Source organism: Schistocerca nitens, chromosome 2, assembly GCF_023898315.1.
Source record: "Schistocerca nitens isolate TAMUIC-IGC-003100 chromosome 2, iqSchNite1.1, whole genome shotgun sequence".
Lineage (NCBI taxonomy): Eukaryota > Metazoa > Arthropoda > Insecta > Orthoptera > Acrididae > Schistocerca > Schistocerca nitens.
This window is the reverse complement of record NC_064615.1, coordinates 1,062,531,311-1,062,550,332: the sequence shown is the minus strand read 5'-3', so window position 1 is coordinate 1,062,550,332 and position 19,022 is coordinate 1,062,531,311. Positions and strand designations below refer to the sequence as shown.

The 19,022-nt window shown below is 41.0% G+C and overlaps 1 protein-coding gene and 1 long non-coding RNA gene across 5 annotated transcripts in view; one reads left to right on the top strand and one right to left on the bottom strand.

The window, feature by feature from the left end:
* LOC126237435 (uncharacterized) overlaps positions 1-16,239 on the top strand; it is a 27,626-nt gene extending 11,387 nt beyond the window's left edge. The window contains exons 2-3 of the long non-coding RNA XR_007545072.1: positions 8,209-9,818; positions 15,592-16,239. This is a non-coding gene — a long non-coding RNA (uncharacterized LOC126237435). The remainder of the gene's footprint in view (positions 1-8,208; positions 9,819-15,591) is intronic.
* Positions 1-19,022, bottom strand: part of LOC126237433 (clavesin-2-like) — a 24,190-nt gene extending 5,168 nt beyond the window's left edge. The window contains exons 1-4 of one of the 4 annotated variants that reach the window (XM_049947548.1): positions 18,967-19,022; positions 18,277-18,439; positions 17,880-18,084; positions 8,185-8,521 (exon numbers count right to left, since the gene is read on the bottom strand). In XM_049947548.1, the coding sequence (XP_049803505.1) occupies positions 8,185-8,521; positions 17,880-18,084; positions 18,277-18,421 (687 nt within the window). In that variant the 5' untranslated portion in view covers positions 18,422-18,439; positions 18,967-19,022. The other 3 variants (XM_049947549.1, XM_049947547.1, XM_049947550.1) reach the window with 3 other exon arrangements.

The window sequence follows — 19,022 nt, the reverse complement described above, 5'->3', positions numbered from 1 at the left end:
ATCTCCCCATCTAATTAGGGTCAAATCTCATGCACAGGCCGAGGTTGGGGAATACGGAATATGCATAATGGTGCACAGGCATATTTTGCTGCTGCTGTAAGTTGATACCTAATACACCAACACAGTCCAACATGGATACATTGAGCACGGCCTGTACCTTCGCCTCGTAGATAACCTGACCTCAATCCATATGATTTTATGTCGAAGCCATCTCAAAAGTGAAGTATACAGTTCTCGTATTGATTTGCCTGAAGAACTGGAGCAGCAGATTTTACAATCTTGTCAAGATTTATGTGATGATTTGGATGTGTTTAAAAAAATTCTTAACTCGTGGCAGAGACAGAAGTACTGCATTCAAATGTGAGGACAACAATCAGAACACTTCCTTTAACAGAAAATTGTAACATGTTGATAAAGTAGGCAATGACGGAAACTTCAGCTCAACTAGATGGAGATTTCATACTGAAGTCAATGGTGGCTTGTAACTAACACATTCACAATTATTTCACAAATGACTTGCTTGCAGACCCATGTTTACTGGAATGGATTTGCTTGTATTATTGTATAATTTTGCCCATTCAGTTTTTGTTATTATTTACACACACTCCAGCATTTTGTTCTTTTAAATTAAATATATTCTGGTCAACGTATAGGGATTTGTTTGTTGAAAGAGGTCAGTATTTTATTCAGCATTAAGCATTTTATTGTGATCTCAAACCAGTGTCAGGAAACACAGGTGATCCAAGCTAGAGGTTTATATTTCAGTACTTATTATGGTTTATAACTTTATTTGTCAAACATTGTACTCAGGAGCACAGACATTTATATGCATGTTGGTACAGTTCAATGTGAACACTGTTTGTAGCTCCGACAGATATCGAAACTACTCCACTTCTCACCACAAGTTCGTAAGCATGACAGGTGTTATTGCTTCTGCTGCACCATATATCTGTTACCCCAAATCTACCGTATCTCGAATTTTGCTGTAAACAATGTCCTTGATTAACCCCCATGTATAGAAATTCAGAGTAGTCAGATTGGGAGACCGAAGGGACCACACAATCTGATCCTTCTCCTGATCCAATGCTCAGGAAAAGTCTCATGGAGATACCTATATCTATTGTCTGAATGCCACTATACATGCAGTAATTATTCTAATCTTATGCTCACGATCCCTATGTGAGTAGGGGTTTGTACAGTAACCATTTAAAGCTGGTTCTTGAAACTTAGTTAATAGACTTTCTCGGAATAGTTTATGACTATTTTCAAGAGTCTTTCAGTTCAGGTCCTTCAGTATCTCTGTGACACTCTCCCACAGATTAAACAAACCTGGTGACCATTCATGCTGGCCTTGTCTGTATACATTCAAATCTCGCATTAGTCCTATTTGGTACAGGTCCCACACACCTGAGCAGTATTCTAGAGCAGGTCACATGAGTGATATGTAAACAATGTCCATTGTAGACTGACTGCACTTCCTTGGTATTCTACCAATGTGATCATTCCATTTCATATCCCTACAACGTGTTTGTTGGGACTCGCCGATCTTTCAAAGTGCCGCCGCGCAGTTACGCGCGTCCTGTACATGCGGCGCTGTCTGCCAGCCGTGCAGCAGCAGCGCCACCTAAGCGGCCAGCCAACTAGCGGCCGCTAGACTTGGACTCAGTTATGATTTGACTGCTAAAATGTACACACGTCTTACTCTGTTTACTTGATCTGTGACTTTCATGTCTTGCATCTTCCTTGAAATATATTTGTTCAACTTGAAGTTACAACAATTGGCGACGAGGTAGTGATTTTTCTTTTCCATCGTTGACCCACATGTTTCCATGGCTACTTTAGAGCAACTACTGCGAGAGATATCATAGAACAGCAAACGCTTCTCACAAATGCGATTCGTGATTTCGTCATGGCATCAAATGCGGGGGGTCTCTCGTCGTTATCTCTACCTACTTTTCCTCCTTACGATGAGACGGTGGAAGACTGGTCTGATTACGAAAAACGTCTTCGACAGCACTTCTTGGCATTTCATGTTGCGGACGAACAAACATGTAAGTTTCTGTTCCTTTCATGTATTTCACCTCAAATGTATCGGTTGTTGTCGCAATTGGCTCCTTTGAAAGATCCTGCGTCTTTGTCCTTCGCTGAAATGTGCTCACTTCTGTCCGTCTATTTTCAAAAGCAAATGCATGTGGTAGCCTCTCGTGTTGCCTTTTATCATTTTCAAAAACAACCGAATCAATCCTATCGTGCTTGGGCTGCTGAACTTCACGGACTCAGTAGAAAGTGTCAATTTGTTACTGAAGTTCACAAAGAATCCTACGCAGATTCCATGGTATGGGATGCTATTATCCGATCGGCGCCCTACAAAGAAGTTAGGCAACGTGCCCTTCACTTGGCAAAGCCGACTCTCGACGAAGTCCTATCCATCGCTCAGTCTTTTGAAATTTCTCGTGCCGCTGGAGTGCAAATAGAGGCATGGGGCGACGTTGGGGAAATACAACCTCTGTGCGATGTTGACGAAGCGTGTGGCGTGTCACTGCCGGCCAATGTGACCGCAGTACGCTCCCAAGTGCAGCCTCGGACTCACCATAAACAAACCTCTAAGAAACTCCAGCAAAACCCATGGCAACTTCCTTCATGTCCGCGGTGAATTACGAAACATTCACGAGAAGATTGTCCACAACATTGGGCCATGTGTCACAAATGCAAAAAAAAGGTTCATGTGTCATCCGTTTGCAAATCCGACTGCATACATGATGTTCATGAACATGACGCTGATTCTGATTCTGTGTTGTCTGTCAATTGTACTTCTTCCCTTTGAGGGAAGTTATTCCTCACTGTCCAAATCCTTGGTCAAGATGTTCGCATGCAGGTGGATACTGGTTCTACTGCCACTATCATCAATTCTCAGGCATATCTTCAGTTGGTTTCTCCAATCCTGTCACCTGTCACTAGGCAATTATGGACTTACAATAAACAGAAGATTTCTCTCTTTGGACAATTTGATGCTGAGGTATCTTACAAATCTGTCGTTCGCACTGTTCCCATATTTGTGGTCGACCATAGTAACACAGAGAATCTTTTTGGTTTTGATGCCTTTCGCGTTTTTGGGTTCCCCATAGATGACTCTGTCAATATCGTCTCTGATGCTGTTCCTTATGCTCAAGATTCCTTGTCGATGACATTTTCGTCCTTTTTTTCTCCTGGGTTAGGCTGTGCAAACGACTTTGAAGCTCATATCACACTCAAACCCACTGCCCTTCGTGATCAGGTCAAACAGGAGCTGGATTGTCTCACTGCTTCAGGGGTCTTGCTTCCTGTAACTTCCAGTGAGTGGTCCTCTCCTGTCGTTGTCGTTGCTAAGCCAAATGGTGATATTCATCTCTGTGGTGATTTCAAAGCCACTGTAAATGCTCAGTGCCTTGTCGACACATACTCTATGCCTCGACCTGAAGAATTGTTCACTAAACTTGCTGGAGGCCAGTATTTTTCTAAACTTGACCTGTCAGAAGCTTATCAACAACTTCCTCTCGATGCTGCTTCCCGGCAGTTTCTGGTCCTTAACATGCCTTTCAACCTCTATCAATACCAATGATTGCCATTCGAGGTTGCCAGCGCCCCTGCTCTCTTTCAGCGATTCTTGGAACAATTATTGCTCACTGTCCCTGGGTGTATAAATTACCAGAACGACATTGTTGTCACTGGCTCCACCACTGACGAACATCTTCAAAATCTCTGCATACTTTTTCATGTCTTACAGACTGCTGGTCTTAAGTGTCATCTTCAGAAATCAAAATTTTTTCAGGCATCTATCACGTACTTGGGGTTTCAACTCTCTCGGGATGGTATTCGTCTGCTTCAGCAAACTGTCACTGCGATCGATGCCCTTCCTCGCCCTCTATCTGTTAAGGAACTGCAGGCCTTCTTGGGGAAAATAGCATACTATCACAAGTTTTTACGGTCTGCTGCTTCGGTGGCTCAGCCGTTGCATCGCCTGTTGCATAAATACGTGCCTCTTCACTGGTCCGCGTCATGCGATGCGGCTTTCCAGAAATTGAAGACTATGTTGAAGCAGGCCCCGTGCCTGGCTACTTATCGACCTGGCCAACATCTTGTTCTTGCCACGGACGCCTCTCAATATGGGGTCGGTGCAGTCCTTGTGCACCGTGTTTCTGACGGTTCTGAACAACCCATTGCTTATGCCTCCAAAATGCTCACGGATGCCCAACAAAAGTATTCTCAAATTGAAAAAGAAGCTTTGGCCATTATTTATGCTCTTCATAAGTTTGGTGTATTTCATCTTGTTACGGATCAAAAACCACTTGTTTCCTTGTTTCATGCATCAATGTCACTTCCCGACAAGGCTGCACACCGCCTCCAGTGTTGGGCTCTTTACTTGTCTCGTTTCAATTATGAGATTCATTTCCGGCCGACGGCTCAACATGCGAATGCTGATGCACTGTCTCGCCTTCCCATGGGTCTTGATCTGGCATTCGATAGGGACAAACTTTTGTGTTTCCACCTGGATGTTGCTGAGCAGCGAGTTGTGGACAGGTTCCCCATCACCGGGGACCGGCTGGCGGCTGCTACGGGTTCTGACCCTACCCTCTCCTGGGTTTTACGCTGTATTCAGAAGGGTTGGCCAGATCATCTGTCCGCTAAGACTTCTGATCCATTGCGGAACTACTACGCTTTGCGTTACTGCCTCACGGCTAGGGATGGTGTTATCCTCTTTTCCACCGAAAATGCTTCGCCGCATGTTGTGGTACCTGCGTCTTTGCGTGCTTCGGTCTTGCGCCTCCTTCACCAAGGGCACTGGGGTGTCTCTCGCACAAAATCTCTGGTGTGCTGTCATGTGTACTGGCTCGGCGTCGGCCCTTGTGCGTCACTGGCCGCCGCCCCGAAGTCAACTTTGTCAGCGTGGCCTTCACCTGGGAAGCCCTGGAAGCGTATTCATGCTGACTTCGCAGGACCTTTTTTAGGTACTTATTGGCTTCTTGTTATTGACGTCTACTCTAACTTTCCTTTCATTGTCCGTTGCACGTTGCCTACCACCACGGCAACCACCAATGCTCTAGCTCGCATTTTCTCTTCGGAAGGCCTTCCCTCTACTCTTGTTACTGATAATGGTCCGCAATTTCCCTCTTCCGATTTTGTGGATTTTTGTGCCTGTCAAGGCGTCATGCATGTCACAGACCCTCCGTTCCATCCACGGTGAGGCTGAACGACTGGTCCGCACATTTGAGGCTCAGATGAGGAAACTCCTGACTTCTTATGCTGCTGCTGATGATGTGCTTCTCCAATTTCTGGCTTTTTACCGTTTCACCCCCATGGGCGACCACAGCCCGGTTGAGCTCTTACATGGCCGACAGCCCCGCACGCTACTTCATCTTCTGCGGCCTTCCACCTCACGGCCACGGGTGCCTTCGCTTGGCCGGTTCACCGCCGACTACCTTGTACGGGTACGGGGATATGGCAGGCGGCCAAAATGGAGTCCTGGCTGCATCTTATGACACCGTGGCTGACGCATGTATGAAATCCAGACGGACACGGGTGTTGCAGTGCGTCATTCGGTCCAGCTTCGGCCTAGTGTGCCGGCAATGCCTGTTCCGGATGCCGCTACACCACCTTCAGCTCTACCTGTTGCTCGGGATACTGGACTGTCTCATTACTTACAACGCAGTCCGCTCACCATCGTATCAGTGCCAGCACAAGAACTGACGCCACCAGGAGACGTGCCCATGCAGGAACCAGATGACCACCATCCGTCAGAGCAACTCTACTCTCCTCCTTCTCCTACGGACGCAGACACATCGCCCATGTCTCCTGTTATAACAACCAGACTTGCCGCAATGGGCAGATTGGTGCACGGGGCGTCAGCAGATTCGACCCCCATGTCTGCTGTCATCTCGACCCGTTATCATCGCGGACACTTCCGTCCATACGGGAAGCCTCCTCCTCGAGACTTTATGGCCAGTCAAACAACACCTGTGGATGTTAGCAATCTACAGGCCACCTCCATCAAGACCTGTGCAAAAAATTCAAAGGGGGGAAAAGTGTTGTGACTCGCCAATCTTTCAAAGTGCCGCTGCACAGTTACGCGCGGCCTCTACATGCGGCGCTGTCTGCCAGCCATGCAGCAGCAGCGCCACCTAAGCGGCCAGCCAGCCAGTGGCCGCTAGACTTGGATTCAGTTATGATTTGACTGTTAAAGTGTACACACGTCTTACTCTGTTTACTTGAACTGTGACTTTCATGTATTGCGTCTTCCTTGAAATATATTTGTTCAACTTGAAGTTACAACAGTGTTACACTCAGGTATTTGTATCAACTATAGTCATAGGATACTACATTTTTTTGTTTGTTTTGTGATGTGCACAATTTTACATTTTTGAACATTTAAAGCAAGTTGCCAATCTCTGTACCACATCGAAATCTTATCAAGATCTGACTGAATATTTATGCAGCTTCTTTCAGATAGTACTTCATTATAGATAATTACATCATATGTGAAAAGCTTGATTATACTATTAATATTGTCTGCAAGATCATTAATATACAATATGAACAGCAAGGGTCCCAACACACTTCCCTGGGGCACACCTGAAGTTACTTCTAAATCTGATGATGACTCTTCATCCAAGATAACACACTGTGTCCTCCCTACCAAAAACTCTTCCCTGTATTCAACAGTTATGTCAGTCAACTTTCCTGCAGATGTGGAAGGTAGGTTCATTGCTGAACAACACTGCGCTAAAGTAGTAGTTGCTTTTGCCCGTGCGATGTAACAATTCAACAGCAAAATCACACCATCTGTGGTGATCCTCAAGCTTAAGGTGATGCAAAAGTTGGAGTTTGTAAGCACGCACCTAGAGGTGTTTATGCACAATGTCATGCACTATCAAATGGGGGATGGCTAGTTCCCTCTTATTTTTTCTAATGGTTTTCCTTGAGCTCCTAGCAAATGCTTTGCACTCACGTTCCACAGATTCTTTATTCACATGTGTAGAAATACGTTTTCCAGCATTGGAGATCAAATTTCCTGTTCCTTGAAGGGTTCTGTCCCACTGATAAATTAATTTGTGAGTGGGAGGACCCACACTCCACTCTCTTCTTGCATGCTACTGAAAATGTGTTACAGATTTTAACTCTTCCAACCTTAGCATACACTGCACCTTTCACTTTGGTGTCCACACTTTGACTGTGAGGAGAACATCTGCCTGCTGCACAGTAAACACAACTCACAGCTGTTCAGGAAATTGTGAGGATCACATTGTGGAACAGTGTCTATTGATTGTGTATTTACCCAACAACACAAAATGTTGAGTTCTTTCATTATTTCATTTGGTGTACCTCTACCTGGACACACTGATAAGCTTGTTGATCAACATTTGGTACAAAATCTAGTTCTGGCAAAGGCTTCAATGAAATGATTCCACCTTGTCACAATTAGGCCTTCCTGTGGACTGTGCTAATATCTATAAAAAATTCTGCTTCAGTGTGTTTCAAAATAGGTTCACCAGTGAAATCACATTAAAGCAGCTCAGTGCCCTTTTATAAAGTGAGTACAATATATGCTGATTTTTGCTTGGTACCAAACTTTATTGAAGCACGCCTGGGTTCAGTTTTAATCTGAGAATGTATGTAGGAGAGCCTCTAGAATTCCTGTCTACTATCTGAAATACATCGTCATTTATTTAGATGATAAGCAGATACACCAATCATTTAAGGATAGAATAATGCTCTGGACCAAAATTCTTCTTTGGATATCTTTCCCATTCTTCTCAATAGTTCAAGTAAATCTAATCATACTTGCTGCTCAATGTCATGGCAGTAAAGTTTGTAAGTGATATACAGTACTACATTTATGGTTATCGACTGACCACTTGGATAAGTACGTTTGGTCTGGATACAATTAAAATAAAACTAACAGGTAAACATGGCTTAACACAAAGTGAAAACAGAACAGTAATTTTTTTCTGTCTCACATCAAGCAACAACACTTGTGGGCATGCATCCTCGTTTACTGCTTATTTATATTACAAATTATAAAAAATCAGAGCAAATAACAAGTCACAGCAATTATGCCTACCAACTGCTGTCAATGGCTACCAATCTAGATTTTATAGGAAGCATAAAAAATGTGTGAAATCAGTCTAATTAGATATGTTGCATACTTACTTTTTCTCTTGTCTTTTCTTTCAGAAATGGACGGATAACTGTCAGTGCGGCCTCGACATACCATGGCTGGTTTATAAAATGAACCCCTTTGAATCTTGCTGGGAAGCAGTCTTGTAAGCCATTTATCATTAGCTTTAAAACACGAGGATTCAGCTTGGATGACTGACTGAATGCAAATCCACTCCAGTCGACAATGAAGATAAAGCCACTTACTTGATTTCGTGGCAATTCAATAAGTTTTTCCAGAGAGTAAAGAATGGCTTTATATATTGTAAGCAAATCATATGAAGAAGGATCCCAATTAGCAGCAAAAATCACAAGAACTCTTCTTCCTCTCCTGTAAAACACAGAAAGTTCAAACCATTAATAACTGTTAATTTTGTGTAATAAGGACTGTATCTGTCTGGCAAATGAAATATTATGAAAAGGATATACTGCTATTTCCCATATAGTGGAGATGATGAATTGCAGATAGGCACAACAAAAAGACTGTTAAACTTGTAAGCTTTAATGAGTATAGTGAGCACGGGAACTGCAAATGTAGTGTGTGGTCAGTAAGTTGGAAATGTGGGTCTCTTGGGGAGTGTGCCAGAGATAAGTCCTTGCAGTCGCACTGTCCTCTGTGTCCTTGGTGGCTCAGTTAGACAGACCGTCTGCCATGTAAGCAGGAGATCCTCGGCTTCGAGTCCCGGTCGGAGCACACATTTTCAACTGTCCCCATTGATATTTATTAACACCTGTAAGCACCTAATGGTCTGGATTCCATTGTAATTTCATTCTTTGAGAGCTGCAAGATCACCAATGGTATCTGTTCTTTTGGACATGTCTGGAAGAACAGATACCAACTACATATTTGTTAGTCATTGTCCTTCACACACCATCCCCTTCCTTGTTCTTACACCACAGACTTCTATTCCACAAGTGCACCTGCAGTATTTTTACTTCTCTTGTGCCCCCTCTGTCTAACCTCCCGACTGCACCTAGCTCCCCTACCCTCTCTCCACCTCGCCCCTGTATGCTCCCACAAACAGTACTTTACCACCCCCACCCACCCATATCCTACTCTCTCTCTCTCCTCCCCATCTCAGCCTCCTCCTTACCCCTATCACCCACAATGCTTCTCCCATCATGCACAATTGGCCCCGGCACCCAGAGACAGCAGTTGTGTGTGTGTGTGTGTGTGTGTGTGTGTGTGTGAGGGTTTTTTTTTCCCCTACTTCAGAAGGTCTTCTGACTGAAAGCTTATGTGTTTAATAGTCTTTTCATTGCGCCTACCTGCGACTCAACATCCCTGCTATATGGTGAGTAGCAATCTACCCTTTTCATAATATTGTTGTTATTCCATCCTGGATTTTCCATTTTTTGACAACGTAATATTATTTTACATAACAAATACTTAAAACTCTTCTTTGATTTACTTGTTTTACATTATGATTTAAAATAAATTAGTAAAAACTAAGAAATACAATGGAACAGCTCTATTGTTATGTCTGTGTTCTAGGTAATCCCTGTACACCAATGTCATGAGTAAATACATGACACAGATATGTATCAGCAAGTTAACGAGACCATCTTCTGAACTATTTCTAAAAATAATGTCCAATTATCCAAAAGAAAAAATAAGGATGAAATATGTAAGTATAATTGTGTGTGTGTGTGTGTGTGTGTGTGTAGATTAATGCATTGTAACGTGCATATTATATGCTGAGTCATTTATGCTGATAAATTTGCTTCAAACGCTGCACTATCTGTTGTGTCAACTACAAAGGAATGGAGTAAGATTAGAAAAATTGCACAGCAGCTGCTAAATTTAGAGCTTAATGTGCAAATAATTATGCAGCCATTTAATGATGACTGCTGTTTTATCTCATTGTGTTTACATGATTCCGCTGGTGATGTGTTCCACATAATTATAGAGTTGTTGGAGCTTTAAACTTCTGAATTATTTCCTTCCTGTAAATGAGCAGAACAAAACAGTGTAACACTTGGGCATGGTATTTTATACTAAAATCATTCAACACAAGGAAGGTGAGTGGACTTCATGAGGTACCTTTATGACTTAACACCGATTAAATAACAGAACTTGAGAACTCGCTCAGCTTGAAGAAGCTGATTATCATAGGGTGCAGGAGTAATGAAGTATTCCAAGTGGGTGAAAACAATGCAGGCCATTCCTGGTTTTAAGAAGGGTCATCAGATGGATGTTTATAACTGTAGGCCTACATCACTGAAGTAAATCTGCTGCAGAAAACATGAAATAAGTTTTATGCACCTTTGAAGGAATTGGCATGTGTTAATGCACACAATGATTCTGTCATTCATGACATTCAAAAGGCATTCACCAGTGGCGATCAAATTCTTATCATGCTTCCTGACTTCCAGAAGCCAGCTGAAAAAATTAGGAGCATACAGAATAATGGACTCCTCTTTAATTATACTGAGGACTTCTTATTATATAGAATTCAGCATGCTGTTCTTAATGAGGAGACATTTTCAGGTTTCAAAGCAGCTTCAGACATGCTGTGAATGAGTGTTATAGGGTTATTACTCTTCATGATATTGCCTGGTGGGCAATTTCAGGCGTTCTATGAAGCTGTTCACAAATAATGGTGTGCCATATGGGAAAGTCACATAATTAAGAAAGCTATAACAAAATGTTCGCAGACCTGCCAAGGATCTACACTTTGTGTCATGACAGGAAGATAATCCACAAAATTAAAAAATGTAATGTGTTGTTATAAGAAGGCAGAGAGATCCATTATTGTTCAATAACACAACTGGTGATCTATTACCAGAAACAGTAATAGTAATAAAATATCTAGGGGTATTTCCTGGGGAACCTAATGTAGTCAACTGCATGAAACTAGTTGCACAAAAAGTAAAATCCTGACCGAGATTCGTTGGAGGAATCCTACAGTAATGAGCTTACAAAACCCTCATTCAAATGATTCTTGAGTATTCTTTGTTTGTATGGGCCTTTATGAGAAAAGGATTAACACAGCAGAAGATCAAAACAAGAGCAGCATGTTTCATCAGAGGTTCGGTTAGTACGTGTGAAAATGTCACAGAGATCCACAGCTAACTCTGGTGGCAGATGCTACAAGGGGGGCATGGCATCAATGGGATGACTATTGTTAACATTCAGAGAGCGCAAATTCATAAAGAGTACTACAACATATTGCTTCTACACCAGTAATATTAGTGTGGTGTGTGTACTGTAAGACCTTCGGTACACACACCATCAGATTATTTGACTTGTCGCTCTAACGAAGTAGGCGAGTGTCAGCAATATGTCTCGTGGTCTTATCGTGGTGAGTTTATCTTCTGCCGTTAGGTCAGACGATAGAGATGCCACTTGCACGCTTAGAGTAGCAGATTGACAGCGACCAACTTTAAACAGAACTTGATTAATTTTCACACACATTTATTAAAATAATAACAATCATAAACCTTACTTAACTTGATTCTGGATGCTATTTACAGTTGACAATCTGAAGTTCCTTTGGTCTTGGCACGTTAATCTTATTCTCACATATCTCTGATACTTGACAAAGTGTCTATTCATTTATCTTCATGGCTATGTACAGGAATATGGTACTTATTAGGTGCAGACTGAAACTTGACTACAGACAAATACAGACTAATGCAGACTCACTAATCGGAGGTCTGTACACTTGTTATACCTCGCGCGTTCAGGTATCACTGCGCGAGTGTGATCCGCGAGGAGAAAAGGTTCTACGTTAGCAGCAATCTCATTGGTTGCATTACATATTAATACGCGGATCGGAGGAAGCAGAATTTGGTCCGTCTCTAAGACAGCGCCATCTCGTAGTGCGGAGACGGTCGAGCGCTGCGCCTGCGCTGTTGTGCTTAGCAGGGCACGCTCTATTGGGAAAGTTGTGTACGCGCTGACTACGCGGAACTATGTACACAACAATTAGACAATTTGAAGCTCATATGGAAGCACAGCAAAAGCCATGCCTCCACGAACCACTTGTGCATGGAACAGAAAAAGTGAGAAATGATAGAAGTACACATTAACTCTTGCCACACACTGTACGGTTACTTGAGGAGTATTGATGTAGATGTGAACACAATTTAATACACCAAATAAACATGGGTAGTACATTGTTATCACAAAAGTTAAAAAGGGTATGAAATTAAATTGTTGTGATGGCAATGTTTACGAGAGATGGCACTGTAACAAATTTCGCAGTTTCTTATATCTGTTACTTCCCCTATGACACTAATATCTTACATCCACTAAGTTTGAAATTAAGGTCAGTGCTTTGAGGAACATACTGTACTTAACCAGCTATTACTCCCTGCCAAAGAGTGGCAGAGTGAAACTGTACATCCAATGCACATATATTTCCTGACTTAGGACTAAATTAATTCAGGAAATAGAGACCACTACAGAAAAATTAATTTGGAGTAGGAATACAATCAGCCTCAACATTATCACTGTCAGCCACTTGACATGCCACTGCTGTACAAAGGCCACCTATGCACACACATGATTACCGTCATCATAGCACCTTCCGCTCAAATCTGTTTCCGGATCAATTTCTTTTCTTGTCACCTAGTAATTGCCAAATATATATATCTTCAGTGCTTACTGAGTAACTGTTAGTTTTTGAATGCTTTTTGCTGTTGTGAGTTAAAATTTGTGAATCACAATGATTGTAAACACACCGTAAACAATTTTTATTTCTTTGTGACTACTACGATGTCTGTCAGAATGGAACCCTTGAATAAAAAGCTCTTGGTTTACTTGCCCACATCATATTAAAAAGAAATTCCCTTAGCTTTTGATGATTGCTCCTGTCATCATAATCAGGGGCTTAGCGTGCCTGTCTTGAAACTGATGAACAACTGGGGCTCTGTGGTCAGAGAAGCAGTTGAAATTAGTGTGAAAACAGCTTTAAAAGTGTATTGACTGGATAATGAACAGTAGCCAGAAAAAAGACAACAACACGCGAATATCAGCAGTAAACCTGATAACTTAGATTGAGGCTGGTATGCCAGTCACTTTTGCCAGTTTGGTGTGACACTGCTGATTCCATCTAGCTGACTGAAAATTGGATGCAAAAAGTTATGCACACACACACACCATCTGCAAGCAAACAGGCCCAAATGCAGCATACAGATGCCACCAATCAACTAGAAGGACAGGGTTCCAGACTGCAGCAAAGTTCGAACCTACGGTCATCTACCAGCACCTTGGATGATCACCAGCTGACAGCAGGTAGTATGAAAGTGAGAATTACAATCAATTAAGCTTGTAAAAGTTGCCTATACATACTTCTGGACTAAGGTTGGTGGTTTAATTTTTACACTCGCCTATATGTGCATATATTTGGTTGTCATTTCCAGTGTGATGTGTAACTGAACCACAGGGTTCAATCAGAGCAATAGAAAATGGTTCATTCCATGATTCATGGTCCGGAATACCATTGTTAACCCATCGTTAGACTTTGTGTAGCCTATCCCTGATAGTGTTAGGCTGATGTAGCCATTTATTCCAGCAGCTGGTTACAGCATCTCACAATAGTATTAAATTACAAGTCTCATCTGTTATGTTATATGTATGTTAACTGTGTCTTAGGACTCAAGTGATAAACTAGTATCTGTGCTATTTGGCATATTCAAGTAAACATATAAAGAAGCATTAAAATTATTTAGTTGGTTGGTTGGTTAGTTAGGTGCAAAGCAGACTAGAAGCCAATCCAGAGCCTCATTTCCTTGCTGACACCATAAATTATCTACCTCTTACCCTGACATCAGTCATTTTGTACAGTCTCAACCACAGAAACCCAAAAAATCTCAGCCTGACCCTTGTCGCCATCTCACCTATACACATAATCACTCATGTGCCTGAAACGGTTGATCACAAATCTCACACCATCTCCAATCTGATTGTGAGATTCAAATTAACTTCATTGCGACCCACATCAGGTTACGACGAGAGAGAGAGAGAGAGAGAGAGAGAGAGAGAGAGAGAGAGAGAGAGAGAGACTGGATGTGCACTTTGCAATGCATGGAAGCTTGCACCTAATAAAGAAAGAGCACAGAAGAAGACATCTTGTAGTTTACTGCCCGATGCAAGTGACGACAACGCTCAAACATAATCTATGGATTATCAGTAAGTTGCTTCTCAGGGTTTTTAGTACTGATTGTGATGAAATTTAATCAACAGCTTTATCAAATTGGATAAATCGCAGACAAATTCATACCCATTAGTTTGTTCAATAATTTCATTCATGGTTTGACAATGATTCATCGTGTTGTGTATCTGGTAAATGGCAACTTTTTTCTAAGTCTGGTTGAAATCTAATTTTTTTCTAAGGTGTTGGTGATAGCTTTAGTGAATATCTTGAACAATCAGAGAGGAGACTGACATGTGTAAACATTGTTCCAGTTTTAGAGAATTATCCTCTCCTGCAAACCATTTTGCGAGTCTCTATTATAATATTTTGTCTACAGCTTTAACAATTTCTGCTGAAATTCCTAAGTATCTTTCCATTAAAAAGCTGTTACATCTCATCTGTCATTACTTCCAGAATGTACTTACTAGTTTTGTGTACTTCTGAACCAACTTTTCAACTGTTCAAACAATTTAAGAAATCTTGTTTGTACGAAAAGCACTCATAACAAAAGCAAAGTTTTTATGTATTTATTAATTTTTTTTTTAATAGGCAAGGTTAAGTGCATGTACAATTTCCGCTTTTCTTTAACACAACGCCACATGGCAGTCTTAACTGAGAAGAGTGTTGTATCTACTCAGTATAATTTTCTGTTTTGTTTTCTCAATAGAGTTTTGCTTTTTTTTCATCTTATGGTAGCAAATTTTTATGATAGGTCCTCAGGCTATCCTGAAGAAATTTCCATATAGTTTTCAATTCAACATCATCTCCTGTATTTCCATCATCATTCAGGATCAAAGCGTAGTCTTCTTTTTAGTAGCTGCATTGTTCCTTTTGAGATTTTCCATTTCTTTTGCTTTCTTAGCACCTGTACAATCTTTTGCTATTTGCATAATGAACTCAACTAACAGCTGTGTTTCCAGTTGTTGGCTTTGACCCATGATGTAACAGTGCTGTGTGACATTATGGAGATGCAGCATGTTTGCAACAGATTGTGAACTGTAGAGGGCATGTTAAGAGTAAGCGGTAGCACACTCCTATGTTGGATGTTTGTTTTCGCAATTTGTTTCTGAGTAATGGTAGAACTGTACTGGATTTTTCTGGTATTGTAAATCATGTTTTTGGAGGTGGTTGTTGGCCTGCCATTTATTTATAATTTCGGTAATTATTAGCTACCAATTTGTTTTCAATTTTTAGCTCTTAGTCTGTCATTTGAAATTTGTTCATTTGGTTAATTTCATTTTTTGTTGTTTGTTTCTAGGTATGCATCTAACTTTTAAATTTATCAGTCAGATGTTAACTGCTGCATGTGGGATGATATGACTGGTGCCATCAAGTTTTTACAGTTAGTTGTTTTGTTCGCTGGGTGTGTTAGGTGCTGCCAGTGTGGGAAGCTTATCAAGTTAACATTTCCTTTCTCAAAGCAGAGATCTGTATATGAGGTGGTGTCCTCGGATTAATGACTTGATATCGATTAGGAGCAGTTCCTGGTTTGAGCAATCTAGCCTGGCTTGCAAGATATTGTGTTGTTGACTTACAGTTTGTGTTACTGTAATCCTATCTAGTTTGGAGCGCATGAGACTGGTGTGAGAGAGAGGTGCGTGTTGGACTAGTGTTTTTTCTTTTGTGAAGTGTGTACCGAGTTTATTAAGCACAGGAGGGGTGGGGTGGGAGCTATAGCTCTGGAAATTGATGAATTTCAGTTTGGAAAAGCTAATAGTCAGAGAGGGGATCATACTGCAGGAACACGGATGGCTGCTTGTTTGTGGAGGGTGCCTTTTCTGATGTGGTTTTGTAGGCTGGTGGACATTTTTTGGTTAATATTTGTTTTGGAATGGTGTCATGATTCTTATTGTCATATTTTTCATTTTTCCCTGCTCAAAACATTCTACTTCCGGTGACTGTCCCATTTGTTTCATTTTATTGCTTAAGTTAAATATTTTGTGTGATTTTATTTGGGTATAATGAGTGATGTGGTTGCACACTGAATACGACTGAAATGTAGATGTCCACTATCTTGATGATTAAAGGAATCAGAACTTTTCAAGTCTCCTGTTAAATATTTCTCCTTTTGCCTATTCCTGCAAAATTTCAAACTTCCTAAAGTTCTGAACTTGTTGCTTAATTTAATTTAGTATACATCCTTATGCTTAAATAAATTATCATCTACACTCCTGCTTGATGATCCTTTTTTTTGCAACAATACATATGTCTCAGCAGTGCACATGTCAAGGAGGGCTAACCAATTCAACAATATCATGAATCATCCTCTCATAGCCACATTTGGGTAAGTGTGGTTCAGTTAACGCAGTCTCTTAGCGTCCAAGAACATGAGTTCCGAATGCACAGGCCTATATAAAATCAAAACAATACAGTGCATAGTTTGTCACACAAAATGCCTTCATTTCCAATATAATACGGTAATGTCAGGAGTCTTTCCATATAGGCCTACATGACAGTCAGTGCCCACTTACAGTACTGCATACGTTGAAATAACGCCACTTTTCTCATATGACATACTTAAAGCTTTGGATCAAGGCACCTAGGTAGATACAATATTTCTTGATTTCCAAAAAGCACTTGACTCAGTACCACACCTACGCTTCTTGTCAAAAGTATTATCATATATGGGTATCAAGTGAAATATGTGACTGTACTGAAGACTTATTGGTAGGGAGGATGCAGGATGTGATCTTGGATGGAGAATCATTGTCAGTGTTTCCCTGGGAAGTGTGTTGGAACCCTTGCTGTTAGAGTTGTATATTAATAGTAACCTCAAACTTTTTGGAGGTGGTGCAGTTATCTATAATGAAATGCTAAGTGAATAAAGATGTATAGACATTCAGTCACATCTTGATAAGATTTCAAAGTGGTGAAAAGATTGACAACTTGCTTTAAATGTTCAGAAATGTAAAACTGTGCACTTCATAAAATGAAAAAATGTAGTGTATGACTATAATATCAATAAGTCGCTGTAGGATTTGGCCAACTCATACAAATACCTTTATAGAGATACAAAAAGAAATAATCACATAGGTCCAGTTGAGGGTAAAGCAGATGGTAGACTTTGGTTTGTTGGTAAAATACTGGGGACATGCAGTCAGACTACAATGGAGATTGTTTACATATCACTTGTGCAACCAATTCTAGAATACTGCTCCAGTGTGTGGGATCCTTACCAAATAAGACTGATGGGGGATATTGAACGTATACAGAGAAGGGCAGCATGAATGGTCACAGGTTTGTTTGATCTGTGGGAAAGTGTCACAGAGATACTGCAGGAACTGGACTGGAAGACTCTTGGAGGTAGACGTAACCTACCCTGAGAAAATCTGTTATCAAGGTTTCAAGAACTGGTATTAAATGCTGATTCTACGAATATATTACAATCCCCTATATATCGCGCACACAGGGATCTTGAGGATAAAATGGTATAGTAGAACATACCCCATTTTTAAAGTTAGCCAAACATTTTAGTGAAGATTGCAATCCACTGGAAAATTTGTTAAGATACAATTGGCTAGTTTTCATGGTGACCAAACAACATACCTGTCTCTTTGAGGTAATACTCCAGGAAACCCATCACGGAGAGCCTGCTGGAGAGCTGTGTCTGCAGGTCCAAATTTCTCAAATAAGCTGCTGTTTTGTTGTCTATAGCTGCAATAATTGCACAGAAGCTCAAAGGCATCTGGTACATTACATTTCCGTGCACGAAGGAAACGTAAAAGAAATTCATCGTCTGTGCGAGTACTACCTGGGGGAATAAATACTCGAATTCAGTGTTTTCATTTTTCAGCAATTTATGCACAGAAATAAGGACATTAAAATCAAACACAAAACGTAAGTCTGCAATATCTCTGCTAAGATTAGGCATGTAATTTTTTTTCCGAGGCGCATACAACTATAATAGTCCCACGGGAAAATATAGTTAGTTCAGAATACGAACCTATGGTTGGGCTTTTAAGAATCAATTGTCGTACAGCATTTATTGCCCCTTTACCACATGGCTGCCTTGACTGATCCTCACAACCAAGGTACGCCGGACTACTAAAGGTATTTGTTCTGCAAATATACTCAGAGTATTCGGCCATTTCATTCCCGCTTCAAGTCTGGAAAAAAAATTCAAATCTTCAATCACTGGTGATGAGAATGTCAATAGTGGTATGCTGAAATAAATTAATTGATCTATGGTTATCAATGTCTATTTGGTTACAAAAAGTGTACATAACAAACACTGAAATTCAAAGCAGCGACGTCGCAGTAACCTCCTTTGTTCAGTAATTCGTTTTTCTCACAAGCTCCTGTAGTAATTTGGTTTTAAACTAACACACTAGTCCAGTTTACTAATAGATTATTTCGACTCGCAGGCTGTTGCAAATGCAGTAATCTTGGGAACTCCGATGGTATTGTAAATTGCGTGCCAAGAGGAAGAGTGGCAGTGAGAAACCATTCATTCGGAACATCACGTACTGAAACTGACATCACTTCTCCACGTTTATCAGTAACCGAAAACATCATTGCGACAAAGTTTACATAAATCAGTGAACTGTCAGTCTCGAAATATGATAGTTAGCACGCTGACCAAGCCCACATCAATAATTCTGTGTTGAAACAAAAATATTTACTTGTCACACACCTGGAACCAATGACCACAGATACACCCTTTAAACACCTGTGGAACAAAGCAGAGAT